This window comes from Ostrinia furnacalis, unplaced genomic scaffold, assembly GCF_004193835.3.
Source record: "Ostrinia furnacalis isolate ACB-3 unplaced genomic scaffold, ASM419383v2 OfSCF5095, whole genome shotgun sequence".
NCBI lineage: Eukaryota > Metazoa > Arthropoda > Insecta > Lepidoptera > Crambidae > Ostrinia > Ostrinia furnacalis.
In genome coordinates, this window is record NW_021135334.1 from 59,693 (window position 1) to 81,130 (window position 21,438).

The 21,438-nt window shown below is 36.4% G+C and overlaps 1 protein-coding gene across 1 annotated transcript in view; it reads left to right on the top strand.

Annotated features, from left to right (window-relative positions):
* The first annotated feature begins 7,512 nt into the window (after positions 1 to 7,512).
* The window catches only part of LOC114360586 (rho guanine nucleotide exchange factor 10), a 54,194-nt gene continuing 40,268 nt past the window's right edge, over positions 7,513 to 21,438 (top strand). Inside the window, exons 1-2 of the mRNA XM_028315324.1 lie at positions 7,513 to 7,998; positions 19,220 to 19,323. Coding sequence (XP_028171125.1) covers positions 19,269 to 19,323 — 55 coding nt within the window. The 5' untranslated portion in view covers positions 7,513 to 7,998; positions 19,220 to 19,268. The remainder of the gene's footprint in view (positions 7,999 to 19,219; positions 19,324 to 21,438) is intronic.

Genomic DNA, 21,438 nt, shown 5'->3' on the forward strand with positions numbered 1-21,438 from the left:
ATATGTACATGTCGTATTGTTTGAAATAAAATTTGCATAAATAAATAGTCAAATGTTATTACGCGACACTTGAAGCTTCGGTAGCGAAAGTAGATGAAGTATAAATCAGTGTAGAGATCCTTGTTTCTACCATACAATTTTGGATGCTTCGAGATTTTGCCATCATGCAAAATACGACGCGTTTTCAGTCGAGTACCTACGAATCCGACATCCTTCTCTATTCCAAACTTGAATGAAAAACCACTCCTGATATTATTAGATCTCAGCAGCATTCAATCTCTCTATCAAATCACTTTCCATTAAAAATCACCCATCTCATATCTAATGTCCAATTTTATTGATCAATGAAAGTATGTGGAACCGAAAATTACCGAGACCATATTGAGGAGTATCCAGTACCCGTCCCGCAAAAGATGACAAAGACAAAAAATATTTTCCTCTTTCCCAACTTGGCTCGCTTTTGCTGAAATAAAATTTGTTCAAATAACAGTCATAATCAAGGCATTGAACTTGCCTCTATGGCGAGTGTGTTAGTTAACGAAACGAGAATACTTTCACTCGGCCAGTTAACGCGCGGATGGCTCTGCCTACAAAAATATTATAATTAAGAGAATTGTATGGACAATGAGTCAGCTGGATTAGCGATAAGACTAAGCCGGTGTCATCGCCAAACTATTGTAATAGATGAACTTTCGATATTTGAGGCAAAGAAAGCGGACGTTTGTTGGGAACTAATGAGGAGGATTATAAATTCGCACGATTCTCATGGGAGCGTACAAAAGATCGAAACGGATTTGTAAGACAAAAGATTTTGGAAAAGCTATAACTGTGAACATGACACCGCCTCGTCTATTAAAACTGAATAATGATTATTTGAGAATAAATACAAATAAGTAGGTAACCGTCCAATTTTTAATGAAACTTTAACTTTTCCCAAATCTAGACTACAGTTTTGACTGTGAGTCTACCGTGGTGTGTTATACACAAAATTTATGATCTCGAAAAATTTCAATTTCGTGATCGCTTCGCTATGTCTTTCTTTTGTTACGTAGTAATTACTTTGCTAGCGATCGCGAAATTGCTGCAAACAAATCCTAATATCATAGTAAAACAAATAAATAAGTAGCATTGTGTTTTTTTCATGACATTAACTTCGGTGAGAGTGTCGCCGAGTACAGTTTTAATCAAGAATCTATGTTACCTAATAGATATCGGTTAAATTAAATACATTGCGTAACCAATCTAGAATTTTACAGTTCGCATTCCAGTACAGTAAATTATAGATACTTAAGTTATTTCCTTATCTCTTGCGAATGTAGTAATCGTACTAATCAGATTCAGATAGGCACAGATTTGTATTAGTATGCAAGATTTATAAAGATTAATAAATTTTAATAACAGATCTAAGTTACATTTTAACCCACATATTACTCGTTTAAGTATAGAGAAGGAAAAATTGATAGCTAGGTATGTGCGTGCGTGCACTCATTTCAAAATGAGTTTTATTTATATAGGATAATTATTTGCGTGTTGAAATACACACACACTATCAAAATGAAAATAAGATTAATAGTTCCATATTCTTAGTTATTTTTAATAGCTTTGTACTATTTTGGCGAGAACCTCATGACTCTACATATGAACTAGGTTTCTTTGCTGTTCCTAAATATGAAATCGTACTGTAGTTGACTCAAATACTCAATGTTTGGACTAATCAACCTACCACGAGTCACTCAATGAAGTCAATGACAAAATAAATTGATCATCATTTATTACAAAGAGACAATCTAGGTGCATTTCTTGCCTTAAAATTGTACCGTTAGAGAACACCGCTGAACAACTAACTGAATCCAAGTTTCATACATACTTAATATTCGTTTAACGTTAATCATCACATAACAGCGAGTTAACTAGAAATGGATCAGTTGTCGCATAAAAATTATAGTTAGAGGCTATCTCTATGTTGAAGTTCCTTATTTCCAGTGTGGCATAATTTGAATGTTAAATCACATCATTTCTTCACTCAGACACTTTGTTACTTAACCTTTTCGTGTTTTACTTTCTGTAACTTTAAAATATCTAACATACTCGTGTATTCACATGAATACTACATAGTTACAGCAACATTTTATAATTTAGTGCTTGTTTACAAACACGTAATTTAATTTTTATCGTGTCCACACTTTTTGTGAGTTACGACAATTTTTCTTGTTCACAAGCGACGCCGCCATTATAAATTTCTCTGAAGTGCATTATTAAATCATAAATTAAAACCTCCATTGACTAGTAATCGAACTTCTAAAATTATGATAACATTACGTAAGTACGCCTACGACGTCGAAAACAAGATTATGAATATAAATTACTTGCCACGGCGATTAGCTTAATACTCTGGAAGGAAAATAAAGAAAATTAACATGTGCAATATGTAACGTTTATCTAGATGGACTCTAGATAGAGTCCATTAAAAATAAGTACTAGGCTTAGAGGCATTATTTATAACGATGATTAGATAAGCAGATACAAGAATCATTACCATCTGAGACAAGATACCATCAATAATAAGAGATACCCTCCGTAGGTTCTTGAGTAAGTAACTTATTTTAATTTATTAACATAATTGGTAGAGTAGTATTTATCTTCTTATAAAATATGGGCCTATTTGACTTTATAGTGCTGGCAAAAGAGTTGAGAATTTATAAAATGTAGAATAAACTATATGGTGTTATTTTTCACTTAAAAGCTTTGCTTCTACTCGTATTTCCGAATAACAAAAAAGAGTATCACTAATTAACAGAAGTAATTGGTGCATGTTTTCAGTAATTTCAGCCTCTCATTTTAGCAAAAGAACTTGAACAGACTAATCTTCACGCCCGTATTCACAAACGATGCTTGCTTAAGTGAATCAGCAAATCGAATGCACAGCGATGAATAGAGCTCTGTGATTGGTTCGTGTGTCATCCTGTACGCGCACTGTGAGACCTCAAAGTAATGTTTGTGAATACAGGCGTCAATTTCATAGGTATTTACACTAATTTGTCAATAATGTTTTTTTCAGATACAGCGCCTTATGATAAACTTTTTTGCCTAACTTTTTCGTCTCCAACTTCGCAGGCCTGCAGCGTCGCGTGGCCCTACGAATGAGTGCAACAGTCAAAGGTAGTGCATTGACCTCGGTTAGGGCAGCGTCACGGATTGATAAGGCAGGTTAAATCGACCGTACCTACCCACACAATGTCTCCCATTGGTGCCGGCCATTCAGTCCGCTAATGCCCCCTTTAATTGGTTGAGTGATTTATCTGAAAGTGATCGTTTATTCAATTTAAATGCGAACTCCATTGATGCGAGTGTATCCGTTTAATAAATGGTTATAGTGGTTGTTTGTTATTTTTGTAGAGTATTCGCCGTTATTTTGTGATGTAGAGTCGATGTCGATGATGAAAAGTCGCCGCCAGTTATTAGAACTAGGTAATTAACCGCTCTATGCTTATTTACCTTGATGCCACCATGTCCAAAAAACCCTAATCGACGAATCTTTTGCAAGAAAACAAACTATTAAAATCTGAACCAGGACCAATCTGAATGAACCAATCTGAGCCATGCGAGGTAATTATTCTAAATGCCTCATCAAAACATAAGCCGGCACAAAACCTTTCACATCATGTCGGCCCGGAAGACGCAGGACAATGAACGAATAAAACGTTTTTAAGTTAAGTGTTATGACGGGACCCAACTTAGCTACCGATTATAAGTACACAATAAATTATACTTGACATAACACAGATATGCCACGCAGCAGGAACTAAGTTCGCCGTCGGTGTTTTTTTAAAATCTATTGAAGACTCTACATTATATTCTCAGATCTTAAATTCCTTCAAATTCATACTTAATTGACATAGCACCTGCAAGATTGCAGATCCAGATGCAAGGCATAATTACAGTAAACAAAGTTCGAGAAAATAAACCACTGCAATGGCTGCCAGGTGGAACGATTCAAACCAATTGCAGATATCTTCGAAAATATCCTCGATAATGTTATTGGGTATTTAAAATCCAACGACGATGCGCACCAACAAATTACCTCGCAAAAAGTCAGCCGACTCATTAGTTGATAAATCGATTGTAAAAAAGTCTCCATCATCACATGCGCGGGCGCACTGAATCGGCGGAAGTCGCCGGGACGACGCGATATTTCGAGAGGCGTGCCGGGCATGCGACTTGTAAGTGTAAGGTATAAATAAATCTATCTGGAGACACGTACCGCGTACCGGCCGCATACCGCACCTTCGTAGTCTTAGAAACTAGGTATGGATAGTCAATCATATAAATTAGATTTTATTAACATTATGAATATCAACTCAGCAGCTCGGTAAGTATGAATTATGATTTACTCTGTGTCCTGCTACGTCAACAAAAATGCGACACGTCATTCCCTACTTTTTGACCTATACGATAGTCTTACACACGTTAGTTAGGTACTCAGATCATAGACTATGATCTGAGGTTAGGTACAAGTAGGTATATCACGTAGCACCGTGTCGCATAGCGTAGCGTTTGTCGATGATGTGGGTTACTACCACCGCAATAGGATCAATTCATCATGATGGTATCCATAGATCCCCAGGGTCGCTCGAAATGACAAGCTATCGTTCTCTACCCTGGATAACAATAAAGCTACGTTTTTCTTTTTGTCTGAAAAGCTGGCCACATTACAGCAACTCTTTAATTATCTACGTCTGTTTCTCAAAAGAACGATGAATCAACAAAATTATTTCTGCACGCAATCTTCTGTTCTAACACAACATTTGCTAGCTTTAATACCTATTTGATTTTATGTTCATATCTCAAGTAATTTCGTGTTCAAATATTTATTTATCTAGGCAGAAACATCAGCTCCCACTCGTTAAGCTCAAGGACTCAACAAGTAGAGTCGTTGACTACGTTTGTTAAGTGGTACAAAAAGTTACCCTTTATGTACACGTGTAAAGCAGCTTGATTTAACTGACAAGATTGTTAGTTTAACCACAGTTTAACTTAAATTATTTTTAATGAAGAATTGCCAAGTTTTCGACTGAGCGAAAATTTTATTCATGGAAAATATTAATAATATTAACGTTAAACTTCTCATTAAACCCAAATGGGACTAAACTTCATCTTCTGCCTTTAGGAGAGCTGTATGTAATAATGTGTGATCAATATTTTATCTATCTAACTAGATAATGGTTGTTCTTAAGTGCATTGCAAATAAAAATTCATATTTCTTGTAAGTACTTCTCAAGGAGAAATTGTGAACGTGAGACCAAATACCTACTTGAGCAAAACGACTACAACAATATGGGGATTTGCATAGATAATCTTGCCACTAATGCCACTAATCACTACCTACTTAGGAACAGAATGCATTTGACACTGGCGGGCTGACAAAGCAGTGAAATAATATAAACTAAACTTAGACAGGTATCTCATTTGCATTTATCCTTGGTCAGAAGTAGAAAGGATATCCGTTTGAACTCTATACGGTCCTAAATATCTACCCACGTCGACTTGAAATAGCTAGGTAGTCCTGTCATGTATTGGTCAAATAATATTCCTGGCAGAGATTTTGTAGAGCTAATATATTCATCTCGTTTGGTCCACATAAAGTTCCATGTTTCTGGACATGCTTTATTAATACAATTCCAAAATCGGCTCAGTTATCCTTATGGAACAAACTGAACTGACAAATTGCTATCTGCATTTGGGATTTTATGGAATGACATGGCATTATGAGATATTTTCAGCAATAAAACTAACTATAGACTTACGATATTAAGAGATTGGATTGGAGAAATAGAAAAAACTTGCATTGGTCGTTGATGATGTTTTCCACCTACTTGCATAGATCTGTATGCTTGCATCATTTTGTGTAAACTTTCACCGATACATATTCATCATTGACTATTCTTAAATCATTCCATGTGCATAATTGTAAACTCATTACTTGTTACCTTAACATACAAATATAATTAGTTTTCTAGTTGTCCCTACAGTCAATTTAAAAGTATCCTGGCTCAAAGCTCTATCAATGTTTAATGTACCAATAAATTAGTAATCGAAACACTCATACTGAATCATCGGACCATAGTTTCGAATAGTCGAAGAGTAAATAAAAAATGGAATAGAAATTTCCGGTCCCAATTCACGTTCCGTTTTCAAGGACGCACCCAGCCCGCACCCTGCTTCCGCTCTACCAGTTAGGGTAAAGTAGGTAGGAAGATATTGTTACTGGGCAAAAACATAGCCAGATGCTCCTGCTAACAAAGAAGATCCTCGTAACTAACTAGTCAACAGGTGAATGCGATATCACGACCAATTTAATGGCCAATTACGTTGTAAACTGTTTAATAACACGAGGTCAGAGACAAAGTTCACTGAATGTCTTCCCGGTTCGCGGATAGATACGATACACTATGATCAAGTTGTCGCATTAACACTTCACTTTCCCTACAACCCAGAATTTAAGGCATTTACTCATCTGCCGGCAAACCGCTCGTAATTACAGAGCAGCGGGGGTGGTTATCCGGGCTGTGTAATGTTAAGGAGAAACTGCGGAGCCCAATGATAGATCGTCGATCAAGGATCACTTTCACGAAAATTGAACGAAAGTGTGCCGTGTGAAATGGGATTTTTTCGAAAATATGCAGTGTGCAGATTTCCGACGAAGGCCAACCACCGCGGTGCGCGCGCTTTTCATCATTCAACCATATGCTAGTTTACAAGTATTGCCATCGAGCATGCCGCGTTCCAGGCGACTCGTTTGTCCACTTCGGTGATCGAATACGAAACTAGCTGTCTTACTTATGTATGAACTAGCCGTGTAAATTGTAGAGTCCTATCCCAATGCTTTGTAATTTACATCTCGTCTAATAAGGTCACATAATTCCTGTTAACTATAAATGCGTAATCTCTATGGAAATACTATCCCAATAATTATTTAAAAAATGAAAACAATACTTTTCCATCATTTTAGTTAAAGCAGGAGGAGGTCCTAAAATTGTTCCCTGGGTTACACCAAAGAAAAAATCATGAAAAATGTTATTTTTTTATATTTTTCAGAATTTTCACTAACGTATTAAATGAGTATATAAGTATTAAATGATGAGTTCCTTGAATTGAAACTAAAATAATATAGAAGTAGAGAAGTAAACGACAGTCTTCTTAGAACGGAAGTTGATGTTACGTTCATAATGCCTTCCTCCGACCCTTCCGTAATGAGGATGTTCCCACAGCACAGATTATTAGAGTGATGTTCATTTAATGCTACTATGCACGACTCATACTTACAAGATCATAATAAAGCCACCTGCAATTTTACTGCGGGCGGGCAATGCATGCGCATTTGATATCTCACACTCACGCGCAGCCCGATAGCGAACGCAGTTCACTTCGAAATAAAATAAAATGAACGTAACGTAATAATGAAATGACTTGCGAGACGAGACGGGAAGGATAGGGGGCGCGGTGGTGCGGCTGCCCCTCTACCCGCGCGCACACCCGCAGTCAAGCGAGAGGCGACAGCTAACCAGCTGCGCGTCTTGTGTTTTTCTGATTTTGCGGTGCGGTTGACGTTTCTTTCTTATTTTTTGTGATATTTACAAAAATAGACTGAACTGTGTACTTACGCGTGTGAATATTTTCGGTGTTTACAAATATTAACAGTCCGTTGCTAGCGTGGACGTTTCCAAACAGTGCCGTTGAACTGTGCTTTCCATGGATCCCAGTGCCTTTTGTCTGTAAAACAGTGGATTAGACGAGATTGGTGTTGTTCTGTTGCTCAGCGTTCCTGTAAGTTTGCTTGTGGACCCAGCAGTGTGAACAGTGATTGTTGTCGTGGCCGGTTTCCGTGGAGGAAACTTTCGAAACGTGAATAAAATAGTGGGTAATGCTTTCGTAGCGAATGCGGGCCTTGCCTGCACGCATTCCATAGGGAAGCAAGGTGCCTCCAATAAGCATTTTACGGTAAGTTCAGTGCACAAGTTCGTCGCACTTTTACAAAAACACTCCATTCAAAGATCATCTTGTGATGTGACCTACGACATTAACAGTACCTTCATGTGATCCTGCTTATTCAAAACAACTTTTCTTTGAAACCTAAGACTATTTCTTAACAGGAAGGCAAGCACACAGGGCTATAACACAAATTATTTAATAAAATATTGTTCAACAGACACCAGACAGCAAAGTAAATTGATCTGAATTACACACGTTATTCATTAATCAACGTTAAATCTCCTTGACCTAATTTTCGATGAAATCTAATTATTAATTTCATTCATTTAAATTGATCCACATTTTTCAACTTTTTTGAGTAAATTATTAAAGCATTGATTTAGAAAAAGCAAGTGAAGCCACAATTTTACCCTTGGGTTCAACTTCAGCAGTGTAAAATCTTCAAAATTTTACTTTCATAAGTCAGAATAAGATTTTCTTAAAATGTTTATTTTAGCATTATGCAATTTAGATATTTCTATAACCAAAACATAAGATTGTTATGTTGCATATACGATATAAGAGTTATCACTAATTCAGTCAACAAATCACCATCAACCATAATCGATCCATAAATCAACCATAATATCAAATCATAATATTTTATCACAAAGTTCTACAATCTGTAATTACTAACTAATAATTATGTAAATTATTTATTCACCATACAGCACAACCTGATCGTGAGTGTCTAACGTGACTACGACCTTTGAGTTGTGATTGATAAAATGCAAATTAAATGCATTAAAATCAAACCTGTGCTTAGGTTTATTATAAGTAATTATTTCTTATCGAGTTCAGACAAAATAATATACTGATTAATTAACATAATTGATAGCTTTCAAATTGTATTTGATTTTTAACTTGGACTACTAAACCTTGATAATGATTATTTATTCATTATTTATAATCTGAGCTATCAAATGAAACGATAATAACCATTTCCTTTAAGATCCAATCATATTAATCACAGTTAGATTAAAACGTTAAATATGAGCCAGTGCTAATGTACCAAGTTTATTTACTAATTTTACTTTAATTATGTAGATAGTTCTTTAAATACTTCCAAGAATTTCATTATTTAATTGCGTTTTAAACATTTCTTATTCAAAAACAAATAATATTTGTTTGTTTACACATTTTTTTTAACTAGCTGACAACACACCAACACAGAAAATGCTCTTACATGAGTTTCATTTGATTTTCAATACAAAGATTCAAGATTAAATCCTATAGTAACTATCCCATTGTAGGTGACTATTATTTGCCATGTTCATCCAGACAGTTTATCTTTTCCCATGTAGCGGCCTATTACTCTGTTTGATGGAATATCTTTTCTCAATGTTTGATAGAATATCGTTTCCCTATAGTTTTGATGTGGTATATGCAAGGAAGTCTGCTTGTAATTTCAGACACAGACAGACGTCTGAACTACTTCATGGTTACCTTTTCTCAATGACCCCCCATCTAAAAGGATGATTATTAAAAATTTGCCATCTCACAAACATTGTTACCGATGGGTTCTCTCTCATACAATGGGATCGCATCTGTTTTTGTTCATAAATAATAAATAGGAGTTATGAATAAATTGTTATTTAGTTACTTACAAAAGAACATCACAAGTGGCCTATTAATATAAGTGATTGGTGACAACTTTTTCCATTAAAACGAAACAAAAAATAATAAAAGAATAAATATTTATTCTGTTTACATAATTAATAACCATGATTTTGACTTTTCAGTCTTCACCTCTGCATCAGGTAGCTATAAATCTCTACGTACACACATTATCAAAAATCAGAATAAAAAAAGGTGCCTATGATCTTAAGCTCAAATTAATGTATTAAATAAATAAAAAGCTTTTATTTCCACAAGTTTACAATTTTAAATATTAAGTTAGAAGCATTTGTCTTCACTCTTGTGGCACCTCTGTATGGGCAAAAGCCTCCTCCATTCCGCTCCATGTCTTCCTGTCCTGGGCTAGGTCGAGCCAATTTTCTCCCGCTACTCTCATTATATCATCAGCCCACCTTTCCTTGGGTCTCCCAACATTCCTCTTCCCCTTCGGTCCCTTCCATTCTGTTGATGTTATAGTCCATCTTCTATCTTTGTACCTTGCTAGGTGTCCAGCCCACTGCCATTTTAGTTTTAAAGCTTTTTGGAGGGCATCTGTTAGTTTTGTTTGTTGTCTAATTTTGTTGTTTCTGATTTTTTGAATTTTTCTTATTTTCAGAATGCTCCTCTCCATCGCATGTTGACATGATTCTATTTTTGCTCTATTTTTGGTCTGGTCAAATTAAGGTATTAAAACATTTAAATTCATTAAAATCCACTCAATAGTTTACAGATAAACAAAGAAACAGACATCATTCTAAATAGGTACTGTATTTTGGACGTTTCTGGTATAGTGGCAACCTTCACTGATTGTGTTACAGTAGAACAGATGGTGAACTGTAGGTCCTCCTGGCTATAAAAGAGTTATAGTGGTGGCGAGAGGTGGAATTATCCCGATACTGGTTATGGTATCCCAACATACAATGTAGGTGTGTAATTAGGTTACTACTCTGAAAACAAAGTAAAAAAACATTACCACACTAATGACATCACAATCTTTGAATTAACAATGGAAGATCTCTTGTAATCAACTAAGTCATTACCAAGAGGCTGCATGACATAATCAAGTACCTATGCAATTACAATAACAGAATTACAGGTAACTGCAGTAAAACAAAGTTAATTCCGAAAGTACACGTATAGGTATTAAATTCTACTGTGCTCCTTCCTTAATTACAAAATCCTGGGTAAATAATAGCAGTTGACGAATTGTTGTTGAAAACTTGACCAATTTCCATCAACATTTATCTTATGGGGCTAGATAAAACGTAGCATTCCTCATGTATTGTAAGGGTTTATCAATAGTTTTAAATACAGATTTGTAACAAAAATACGGCAAGTACAGTCTTAGTAGAGAAATCACGGGACTTTTCCCACCGCTGCGAACTGTGTGTAACCAGGATAGACTACAGCTTGACCACCAATAGGAATGAAAAAATCGCGAAAGATTTTGTCAAAGCGATCGCAATGGGCAGAAGAATATTACTCCTACTTTATAGGAATATTATAGTAATTAAAGTTAGTTAATTCGTGAACTACAGATCTCACACTTTAGGATGAATGAGTTCCTCATTCACACTAACATAGCGGTAAAAAACTTCCGCTCCTAATTACCAACTAAATCAGTATTCAGTTCTGAGCTAGCAAATCAATCAATGAAGCATGATGATTTATTTATAAAAAGGCTCTTTCTTTTCAGTAAATCTTTTTGGTCGTAGGTACCTACTTACGCTTTAATTCTATGCATACCTACGTGATCAAGGTACATACTATAATCTTTATTTTCACGGTAATTAAAGTTTTGTTTACTATTCAATATTCATTATGAATAGCATAGAAGTTGACATGAACTATGGGGGCAAATGTTTGTTTTCCCAAGTCCATGGGATCATTAGTAAACGTGAAAAACGTTTGAAAAAAAGCAATAAATGTGTAAGTATAGGTTTTCGGCTTGATTAATTGGTTTCCTCAAGTAATTCTTGGTGTTCACTGTTCAGAATAACACTGACATTGAGTCTGAACTTGAAACATGAAAGAAAACCTCCGACAGCTGGGAATTTTCATCAGCAAATAATAACAATTGTCATGCAATATTATTGTATGCATTTTTATCTTACCATAGATAGTTATTATTGCAGTAGACGAAGATTTTTTTACGCTGTTAGTCCAGTCAAATTAGACATGAACCCTGCAATAATTCGCATACAGCTGAAAATTGGTACGAATGTTCGGAGCACCATTATGAATTAACTGTGAAAAGTCCCCATCGATCCGACGTGTGCTAAAAAAAAAATTCAAGGTCAACCTTAAAAAATACGGGTTTTTGAGATTTTCAGCCAAACGGTAAGTTTTATCACAAAAATATGTATGACAAGGTTTAAGACCATACAATTATCTATCAAAATTGTCTATACACTTTCTCCTAAGAGTCAGCGTTTCTGAGATTCGATGATCCGAAGAGTCAAAAAAGTGTTTTCTTCATAACGGTCTTACACATAAATCCAATGTGATATCGCCTCGTGCCACGACTCAGCATTGTATCATGATGTGTTGTCGACGTCGAATATAAAATGATTAACCTCAATGTCATTTGTCATCTTTAATTGTCGAAAAATGTTTGCAACTTAGACGAAGGACTGCACCGTGAGTTTCTAAGATACGAAGTTTTCGTGTCTATTATGTTTAAGAGCTCTTATATGCACACGTCACTACTCTACTTGTAACTCTATGGTCACTCTTTTAGCCCGGTCAAGTCAGAAAATCCGGGTTATAATAATTCGCATAGAGCTCAAAATTTGTGTGATTGTTGAGAACACCATCCTTAATGAAATGTCAAAAGTCCCCAGCGATCCGTCATTTGAAAAAAAAATTCACGAAGTCCAAGTTTTTTGCATTTTTCCGCCAAACAGTAAACTTATCATAAGAAATGATAAGAAATAGTAGTAGATCATAAAATTATCTATTAAAATTGTCTTAGCCCCTTTTTCCTAAGAGTCACCGTTTATGTGGTAACGATGCAAAAAGTTAGAGAATTCGCATTCTGTTAACTACTCCAAAAGTCCACAACTTCAACTCTATTAAAATAGTTTTGAATTGAACAGGATAACAAATACATCTTAAAAAAGGCCTACTGGGGAAACCTGGTAAAAAAAATACGCCAAATAACCCTCATAGGTGTTGTGGAAACATGTGCATATAACGAGAACATCAAAACTAACTTTTTGAATCGTTCTACCTCATAATCGGTGACTCTTAGGAAAAAGGGGCTAAGACAATTTTAATAGATAATTTTATGATCTACTATTTTTTTTTATCTATTTTTATGATAAATTTACTACTTGGCCAAAAAATGCAAAAAACTTGGGACTTCGAAAACTTTTTTTTTAAATGACGGATCGTCGGGGACTTTTGACATTTCATTTAGGATGGTGTTCTTAACATTCACACAAATTTTCAGCTCTATGTGAATTATTATAACCTGGACTGTCTAACTTGGTCGGGCTAAAAGAGTGACCATAGAGTTACAAGTAGAGTAGTGACGTGTGCATATAAGAGCTCTTAAACATAATAGACACGAAAACTTCGTATCTTAGAAACTCACGGTGCAGTCCTTCGTCTAAGTTGCAAACATTTTTCGACAATTAAAGATGACAAATGACATTGAGGTTAATCATTTTATATTCGACGTCGACAACACATCATGATACAATGCTGAGTCGTGGCACGAGGCGATATCACATTGGATTTATGTGTAAGACCGTTATGAAGAAAACACTTTTTTGACTCTTCGGATCATCGAATCTCAGAAACGCTGACTCTTAGGAGAAAGTGTATAGACAATTTTGATAGATAATTGTATGGTCTTAAACCTTGTCATACATATTTTTGTGATAAAACTTACCGTTTGGCTGAAAATCTCAAAAAGCCGTATTTTTTAAGTTTGACCTTGAATTTTTTTTTTAGCACACGTCGGATCGATGGGGACTTTTCACAGTTAATTCATAATGGTGCTCCGAACATTCATACCAATTTTCAGCTGTATGCGAATTATTGCAGGGTTCATGTCTAATTTGACTGGACTATGTATGCTGTCATACATTACCCCAAAATTCACGCAGGTAGAATGTCGATTGTCGTACAAAAAAACAAAATAAACGCAACTGATGTAGTTTTAGTTGGTAAAAACAAGGTTTTATGATCAGAATGTTCAAACCAAAGTACCTAATGAAGAAAGATCCTCCATGAAACGTTTTATTACATATTCCTCTCTTTATCTTCTGTTCTTAGTAAAGGACATCAGTAGGCAGGCCTCCTACTAGGTGGACCGACGATCTGGTAAAGGTCGCGGGAAGAACCTGGATGCGGGCAGTGCAGGACCGGTCGTTATGGAAAGCCTTGGGGAGGCCTTTGTCCAGCAGTGGACGTCATTTGGTTGAAACGAACGAACCAAAGGACATCAGCTACTGTGCTAACAAAAACTGTATCAAACTCAGAGCGACTTTAATAACTGGGCAATAAAGTTAAAATAAGATTTATTATTTTATCGCTTTAAAGCATGTTCCTCATGAAATTACGGATGCGGTAGTTTTCCTTATGTTGGAATTTGTTTACACTAACGAATTACTCACTCCCAAATATAACCTTGCCTCATCCCGTTAATATTGAGTAATATTCGATATAAATCAGATGCACTGCTTCTGGAAGTTACGAGTAATGTTCATAACATCGAAATTATTTGTAAATATGCTTTTGACCGCGTCTTCACCCACGTGAAATTCAGTAGCCTACTTAATATGTTATTCTGATGTGGGTCATTCCATCGTTTCGGGTGTTACGTTCGTACACACATATTCAACAATTTCATGTATTTTGAAATAGTATTTTAATATTGTTAGTGCCTTAATCTGTCCGTTTTTAGTTGTTTTATCTTAATAATAAAGTTTGTACAGCTTAGAATGTAGGATAACGAAAATATGATTCGAAAAGTGTGCGTTTCGGGCGTTACGAGATTTTGCCTCTATGTTCTGACTGTTGCTGCATTTACTCGAAATTTAGCGAATTTTCTTAAGGAATCATACCTAAAACTTACAGGACTTCTAAAGTATGACATTTACAAACCATGTAACATACAATCACTGTTAAATAAAACGTTTTACTATTTTTTTATAATTTTTTTCTTTGTTTCGGGTGTTACAATGGTTCTGTTTCGGGTGTTACGAGTACGAAAATTCAACTCGTTTTATCGATAAAATCGGTGTTTTATTAGTCTCTAGGTACTACAAAATAAGGAGTACAACAAATAAACACAAATAGAGCGAATTCTGGTTTGAAATTACGAAGCAGCTTTTTTTAAAAAATATACAAAGTTCAAGTTTAATTTTTCCTCAGAATATAGCTTTTTCTATTGTTTTTGGCTTGAAATAGCATTACTTTAATTTCTAATTACGATATTTATTGGAAATGTCAAACATCGACACTTTTTAGCAATACCTTAATTTTAGTGTTAAGTCGACATTTCAAAAAAGTCTTAAATTGAGAAATATGACTCCTTTTCCGATGCCAGCGCTAGTGGGAGGTCAAAGGACCCTCACAGTAATACTTTTTCACTTCTCCAAGCAATATACACACATTATCGACATATAAATAAAAATGTAATACCCGAAACGTTTCGGGTGTTACAGTTTTTAATCAAGAAAGAAACATACTAAATTAGTATCATGCTCAGATATTAGTTAGTATTTGAAATCATTACTACCATGACCTTACTTTTACCAAATATTGTTACCCTAATCCATGTGTAAGGTACAATAATAAAACAAATACCTGTTTTTCTGTTTCGGGTGTTACATCGCCGAAGTAACAAGAAAACACACTTAAAACTTGATGATTATCCATTTTTTAGGGACTATGACGCTTTCTATCAATACTATGATAAATACCCTCGAATCATATACTGGCAAAACGTTTCACAGATTGATAGTTTTTTTAAAATTGTATTACCAATAATTAGAGAGAAAATGATCATTCAGACAGTTGACTTAAGTATAGACTTTGAAGACTAATAACTTAAAAATTACTTGTTTCTTTCAGATTTTTTTTGTTGCACATTATAATTTGGAATGTTTACTTTCAAAATTCATCAGATTTAATGCGAAAAGAACATATTTAGTTTTTCACCCTCGGTAACATTTGTCATGGAATGACCCATGTATCTGTCATAGTCAAAGGTCGATATACAGTCTCTTCGCGGAATGACTGGTCTATCCTAGGTTTGACCAAGGCCTTCAGGCAAACCCCGAAGTAAATTCTTATTTCGGCCTTTGACTAAGTCAAACCTAGAAGTGCCTAAACGGTTCAGTCAAACGTCGAAACTAAAATAATCTGTTTTGGGCTTTGCCTAGTCAATCCTAGAAACGAATGACAGACTCGGTCAAAAGTAGACGGCAAATAGAAAACCAGCCATGTGTGAGTCGGATTCGCTCACGAAGGGTTCCGTGCGACTCTTTTGTTGTATGGGAGCCCCCTTAAATATTTATTTTATTTTAATTTTATGATTTATTTTTAAAATGCAACTTAAATTATGTGGATATTTCTAGGGTTCACCTGTTTACGTTTTAATTAATATCAAGTAAAAAACTGCAACAAGTCACGTTTGCTGTATGGGTGCCCCCCTTAAATATTTAAGTATTTTATTGAATTATTTATTTTTTAAGTGAATGATTCATGAGATACGAGCCTCGTGACAGACAACATTTAGCGAAGTCATAATAATAGGCTCTAAACTCTTTATCCTTTAAGCAGTGTTTTTCAACCTTTTTCATGACGCGACCCCCCGACGACCGTTCGCTTTTTTTCATGCCTTTTACGAAGATGTTGTAGGGACCGAATTCTTCAATCTGTACGACATTTATGCATTTGCATAATTAGACTTCGGATAAATCTAGCTTTAAAACTTTACTGTTTTTTTACTGAGGTAGTTTTCACAACCTCTCGCGACCCCCCTATAGAGGCTTCGCGACCCCCCAGGGGGTCGCGACCCACAGGTTGAAAAACTTAAGGTAACAGAACCCTAAAAATTAGTAATTAATCAAGATCGATCTAGAAACACTGACAAGAAAACCAACCTCAGTAGGTACTGTATAAGTTTAGTTACTCGTACCTTCACCTAAAGATATAGCTGCGCGTGCGCGTGAAAACCGACCGTCGTAACGCCTATGCAATAAGTTCGAGATCAGAATTAAGTATAGTTTAGTTTAAAGTCTTAATTGGTTGGTCTTAAAAGGTTTGACTAGTCAAACCCCGATTTCATTAAATTGAGTTTCGACCTTTGCCTGACCAAATTAGTTACTCCTAGGTTTGATTAACATTATTTAGTCAAAGGCCGAAATGTTTGGGCTTTGACTAAGACTTCTAGTCACACCTGAGGATTGACTAGTCAAACCTAGGAGTGCCGGAACTTCGAGGTTTGACTATAACATATCAACAATGATACCTACTGTAAACTTTCATCAAAATTCTTTCAGTAGTTTTTGCGTGAAAGATTTTAACAAAAATAGAGACTTTCGCATTTTTATATTAGTGGGATATTAGCATATTTACTGTTTTTATTTCTGTCTGGTAATGCCATCTGCGATTCAGTTTGCCCAAAACAACATCAAAAAAAATTATAAACAGCATCAAAATAAACCAAAAAGAATCACATAACATGTCCAATCTTGCCAAAATTATCTAGATGCCCGATACCACTTTATCTGACGTCCCAAATACCTACCACTAGTATCGTGATTTTGATTTAAGGTGTGAGAATTCCCATCTTATCCTTTATAAATACAAACGGGGTTCATTCTATAGTTTCAGCCAAACGACGTCCACTGCTGGACAAAGCCTCCCCCAAGGATTTCCACAACAACCGGTCCTGCGCTGCCTTTTTTTTTTACCCAGGAAAATGGCCTATCCATACCTACCGCCGGGGGACGGCAGGTTATGTGGGGCTCGAACCCACTAAAAACCTGGGGTGTTCCCTCTGCCGCATAGTGGTCGGCGCCTTGGGTACTAGAAACGACCAAGGCGCCTTCCGCGGACGTCCCGCCCTACACGGCGGGACCCAACACGCCCCCACCTAGTGGGGGGCCGACAGGATTAGCCGGGACCACGAGGCCAATCCCGTCCGACGGCGGTGGTAGCCTGTGCAATGCAGGAGGAGGCGCCCCCGCGTCTCCAGCCTGCTGGCCGTCCTGCGCTGCCTGCATCCAGGTGCTTCCTGCGATATTCACCGAATACTTCGTAGAAATGGGAGAAGAGCTAAAAAGTAGAGCTTTTTCACAAAATAAGAGCGACTTACAAAAGCTCAGATCCTAATGATGAACTATTCGAAATACCATGTTCTTAGTTACCTTTTCCTAAAACTAACGTTGATTTGAAATAACGATGCTCGCAGAGCAGAGAGACAAACAGCGCGAGTAAAAAGTTTTACCCTATAATATTCGTGGTCAATTTCACTTCACCTGTTCTATATAAAGTTTCAGATAGTTATCTGACACATAACGCAATCGAAGTCTGCTAAATATCTCTATCTGAGACCCGTAAAACCAAAAGTTGTTTATCTCACAGATAACTTCTAATAGAGGCAGATTATCAGCAAGTGGCAAAAAAGTCCCTTTGAGAATAAATCTTCTTCTTCTTCTTCTTCTTTTTCAGCCAAATGACGTCCACTGCTGAACAAAGGCCTCCCCCAAGGTTTTCCACAATGAACGGTCCTGCGCTGCCCGCATCCAGGCTCTTCCCGCGACCTTTACCAGATCGTCGGTCCACCTAGTAGGAGGCCTGCCCACAAAAATAAATGAGAATAAATAAATTTATACAAAACATTAGTACGAAACATAAAATCCTCGTCCTCGTTGTGGATAAAAAAAATAGAAATAAACTCACAAAGCGGCGAGTGAAACGAGAGACCTATAAAAAACCATTACTTATTAATTCAGAAGGTACTGTTACTATTCGGCCACGTGTACTGTACTGTACGACATAAGCCTACAGTTAACGATGTTACTAAGTTAGGGTCACCATCTCGGTGTCTCCAGATTTTTCCTAGTTTGAAAAGCATCTTCCTGTTAGTTTCTCAAAGTATCAAAAAGAAATAAACGAAAATATGAATTAATATTTACGGAGTGAACTGTATGAAATTGAAACTTATGAGGATATCGGAGCTGGAAGCGTTAGAATCAGAACTGTATGTCATGAAGTTAAAAGTGCTAAGCCTAAATAATACGAAACTAAAAGGAGGCCGTTCTGTTAGCCAGATTCAAACAGCATTGATGGACCTTGGAAAACCTTTTAATATTAAACTGTAAAATCTCTAATTCCATGTCTATTTTATCAAGCAGCCACTATTGTGACATTCAACCTTAAATTAACAATCAAAGGTGCTTGCATAGATAGAGACAAACAGCGCAAGGCTGGCAAATCCCTAAACAAAAATAGGAAATAATGTAATTTTCAGGGAATACCTTTCATTCAATTTTAATTTGATTTTGATCCTGAAAACCACCAACCCTATTAACTATAACGGTGTTTACAGGGAGACGAGCGGCGCGGGTGGCGGGGCGGGCAGCGGAGGGCTGCTGGCCATGAACGCCACCCAGGTGCAGTGCGAGCCCCACGACTCGGTCGTACTCATTAAATGTAAGTAACGCCCACTCATTATGTCATACCACCGGTTATTAAGCTACGGCCAAATCAACGCGTGCAACTCGCGTCAGCGATGGCGATGGAGATCACTGCGCGTGTATAGGTCGCCGGTCGCCGCGACCAATGACAGAAAGCGTTGATGTGAACTCATCGCTACAAATTCATACACGACATCTGATCGCCTTAACCTTAACTTCGATCTCCTATGTTCTTCTGATCAATTTCGGTGTGGATCCAATGCCAGTTTAATTTTCCCCCGGGACAACAATCTTGACCTTCACTGGTTGGGTTTTTACTGGCGGCCAAACTATAGACGCAGCGTTGGGAAACGAGAGGTGGGAATAGTCCCGTATCTGATTGCCCGCCGTCGCGCACGCAGGCTGCACGCATTGATTTGGCCGAACCTTTAATGCTGCTAGATTGAGCACGCGGTACTTACTTTACTCCGACTAAATTCCTACGTCACACGCAAGAATGATAGTAATCGAGGAATTGATAACAGTGCTTTTTATAGTGTTGGAATAATTAAATAAACTAGTGACCTACTGTTACTATACGTATAATATAAAATCCAGCAACTTTTCAGTCAATGTTAACTGACATGCAAATCCCAACTAATATTATAAATGCGAAAGTAACTCTGTCTGTCTGTCTGTCTGTCTGTCTGTTACGCTTTCCCGCTTAAACCTCGCAACCGATTTTGATGAAATTTGGCATAGAGATAGTTTGAGTCCCGGGAAAGAACATAGGATAGTTTTTATCCCGGTTTTTGAAACAGGGACGCGCGCGATAAAGTTTTTCTGTGACAGACAAAATTCCACGCGGGCGAAGCCGCGGGCGGAAAGCTAGTAATGCAAATAAATTAAGTATCAACAAACTCCTCTAATTGCATCCTCCAAACACATTATAGCAGATTTCTTTACAACCTTTAATAATGATTTATTTGATGATAACAATACTCCTAATTAATTGTTAATGTAAACTCTACCTCACCAGATCTTTAATTTTGTAGGCAAGAAACGTAATAACAGCAAAACAACCTGCACTGTAAGTAACCACCTTTGACGCTAAGTATTTAATAATCATTAGAAAACATAATGTAGTCATAAAACACAGCACATACATAATAATTACTTACAAGCGCGCCGAAGGTTATTTTGCAATATCACAGCACTCTATAGTTGAAGCATTTAATGCCGTGTAGTTTGAGACCTATTTTGCTTAAACCACACTTAAACCTTATTCATGTTGAGCAGTAGTTTACCCGTCATAGTTTGTCCGCCATACAACTTTTACTATAAAGAACATTAAGTTCATATGTTCCATTATGTCGTGTATGTACTCGTGTGTAATCGTCTCTATGTGTGTAAACTGTAATGTTGGCTAGACTAGCGAACGTGACTTCAGCTTAGCAACAGCAGATTTCCAAAAAACAACATATTAAAATTACTCCTGTTGGGTCATATTAGAAATTCCGTTCCTAGCTAATGTCTCTTAATTTAGTTTAATGGGTCAATTACATACTTTGATATCGCAACAATTTAAAACACAAAAAAAATAATAGCACCTAAAATCGCACAGCTAAGCAGTAGCAACTACTGAAGTCCTTTAAAGATCTGATTGTTAAAATGTAATCGAGAATAGTTAGAATTCTAAGTTCTGAGAATCAAAGCCCAGCATAATCGTTTTCTGGAAACACGAAGCTAGTATTTTATCGCAAAGAATTCAGTACCTACATTTCTGACTAACATTAATACAGGATTTTCTATGTTCCTACTTCATAGTATGTGAACTATCTTGACTGCGAAATAAAATAATATTGAAGTCATTAATGCAGTTCAGTCTCTAATTAAAATTATTTATACCTTGTTGTCAAATAGAGTTTTAATTCCTGTAGCTAAAAGTCTACCAACAGGGACAATCTATACAGAGATGATAACATAATTATACATGCACAGACCAAAACATTCAGTGATGAGCAAATTGATCCACCATTCGCTAGTCTTAATGTAATCCTATGCTATTTTTGGACGATTCCACATTACCCGCGTTATGTTTACTGGCACGGTTACTTGTTTGCGTTTAATCCATCTTCGTTTTGCATCTTCT